This window comes from Pyricularia grisea (assembly GCF_004355905.1).
Source record: "Pyricularia grisea strain NI907 chromosome Unknown Pyricularia_grisea_NI907_Scaffold_13, whole genome shotgun sequence".
Classification (NCBI taxonomy): Eukaryota; Fungi; Ascomycota; class Sordariomycetes; order Magnaporthales; family Pyriculariaceae; genus Pyricularia; species Pyricularia grisea.
The window spans coordinates 104,127-106,508 of record NW_022156725.1 but is presented as its reverse complement, the minus strand read 5'-3'; the positions used below and the strand labels follow the sequence as shown (position 1 = coordinate 106,508).

Below are 2,382 nucleotides of genomic sequence, written 5' to 3'. Positions count from 1 at the left end.
CTTCGGTGTTGGGAGTAGCAGTGCCGGAAGCCAAATTATCTGGCTTTGCTGAGTTTGCGTTTGTCACGCGTTGGGATTGGCGAATCGGTGGGCCGTAATTCTTACGCGGCGACATTGATTTCGCGAATGGTGTCTTCTGTGGCCTAGTTTACCGTCGTGCACAGCCGACGTGGTGAACGATTGAATGAAGGGATTGAACGATATATTTTAATTGCTTCACCAGCAAATCATAGTGAGTTTAGAATTATGTCACGGCCAGGCATACATTGGAGAACCTCAGTGTATTGGGCGCTATCGACGAAAATTCTAAACTGAAGAGAAGAGAGAAATTACAATCGACGACGCGCTCAAGAGACGCGCTTAAATCCGGAGGTAGTGGATCCTTGTCCGATCCCTGGCTCGGTGTGGAGCCGAGTCGTGATTCTGAGGGTAGGTCTAGGGGCCTGATCCTCACAGCGCCTAGGACCATAATTATAACTATAAAATGTAACGGGTTCGACGGTATTGGTTTACCCCTGCGTAGTGGAAAAAACCAAAGATATATTAATTGGCGCAAAAAATAAGAGAAACTGCCAATTGAAATTCGAAAGAAAAATTAATGGGATTGTTATTTGAATATCTGGAACCAATCTGAAAATTGACAATTTTAAAAACGAATAACCGAACGAATTAACTGAACTAATAAAAATAATATTAGATATTTTTTACCTATATTTTGAAATGGTATGATAAATATTTTACAAAAATACTTTACGGAAACCCGGGCCTATTTATAGTTTAGCGAAAATAATTTCAATAACAATATAAACAAAATTATTTACGTAACCTCGCTTGTATAAAACGACGCGTTCGCCTGGTTTAAACCCATTTGACGAAATTATTTGCACCATAGAAAGGAAAAAACCGTAAAATTAAAATTAACCGTATTTTCGACGATTATGATAATTTCGAAAAATATTTCAAAAAACATTTGGTAATCCAAACAAAAAACGCATAATTAAACGTAATTTGGTGCGTTTTATTTAAATCAAGTCAGTATTTAAATATATTAATAAGTTTTGATAAATTAACGCCAAATTATTATAGAGTTTTAAAGCCCTAATGGCACGTTTTTATACGAAATTTAAAAACAAAAATAGAAACGAATTTACTAAAGAAAAACGACCCGACAGTTTAACCAAATACGTAAAATTAACCGTTGAAATCGATAACTGATAATACGAAAAAAACTGGAACGACGCGAAAAACGCAATGTATAAGGACCAATTTTGCGATAAACCAATATTGGACGTAAAAACCGATATCCCAAACCGCCTTGTTAATATAATATTTTATATGGGACGTATAACGGATTCATGGATTTCAACGCAATTTCATAAAAAAAGCTCGCAAAAACCATAAAAAATGGTAAATATTTTAAATGTAATAAATTAAGATATATCGCCAAAAACCTTTTTAAAAACGTTCCGAATTTGTACCCCGATTTCGTAACCGGATATTAGAATAACGCCCCCGGGTTTTACCCTCGATTTTAAAAACAAACCCGAAAAAATACAAAAGTTTAACGCTATTAACCATTAACAAATATAGCCCGACCAACCCTCCTTTGGTCAACCTCCAACGCATTCGCATAGCAGGGCGAAGTCCTCTAATTCTGGTCCGTTTGCCACATTCCCGATGTTGTCGTTAACATCGCCGTATTGCCACCTACCAAGCATGGTGACATGCTTATCTTGCAGCCGAAGCGAGAATGGTTCTCCGATATGTGAGGGGAAGGGCTTCAGCACTAAAATTACTATCGGCTTGTGCCGAGGGACAATCCGCGCCGACGGTAACGTTTCGGCCCGTAATAAGGAGACGACCATGTCATGTGTGTTGGCCTTACCATCTTTTCTTCGGTTGGCAAGGGGTCGAAACGCTATCCTTGTTGCATTTAGCCAGGTTAGTTAAGTGGGGCGGCGCCTCTTCCGAAGTATCTGGTGGAAGCTTTCTGGTGTGCATTTCATATTCAATCCACTAAAGACCTCCACCAGCTACTTTACGAATTGGAAAGCGGCGCAAAAATGTGAACCTGGACCAGCAACACAGCCGCATAGTTCATTTCTGACTTGCTGCAGAGAGATATTTAGGCGTATTACGTACTCGCCGGTTCCTTGGAGCGGAAATTCGACGAACACTCATATAAAGGCATCCATTGGTGTTACGGTGTAGCAAAGGCGCGTATACCCCTTGTTCGGTACCAATAGGAATCGATTCCTGTGTGATGCTCGATATATCTATGCCTCATCCAAGCGGACCATGCATCGACCTAGAGCGTGGCCGCACCTGCAATGTGTGGGTGCTATTACTTAGCGTCCATTGGTGATTGTGAAAATTAAGATT

The 2,382-nt window shown here is 40.0% G+C and overlaps 1 protein-coding gene across 1 annotated transcript; it reads right to left on the bottom strand.

Annotated features, from left to right (window-relative positions):
- Positions 1–1,610: 1,610 nt before the first annotated feature.
- On the bottom strand, positions 1,611–2,382 carry PgNI_12520 (uncharacterized protein; the record flags this gene model as incomplete). The annotated part of the gene is made up of 3 exons (XM_031132468.1): positions 1,611–1,918; positions 2,143–2,179; positions 2,326–2,382. Coding segments are annotated over 3 exons (402 nt in total), but the record flags the coding sequence as incomplete, so codon positions are not given.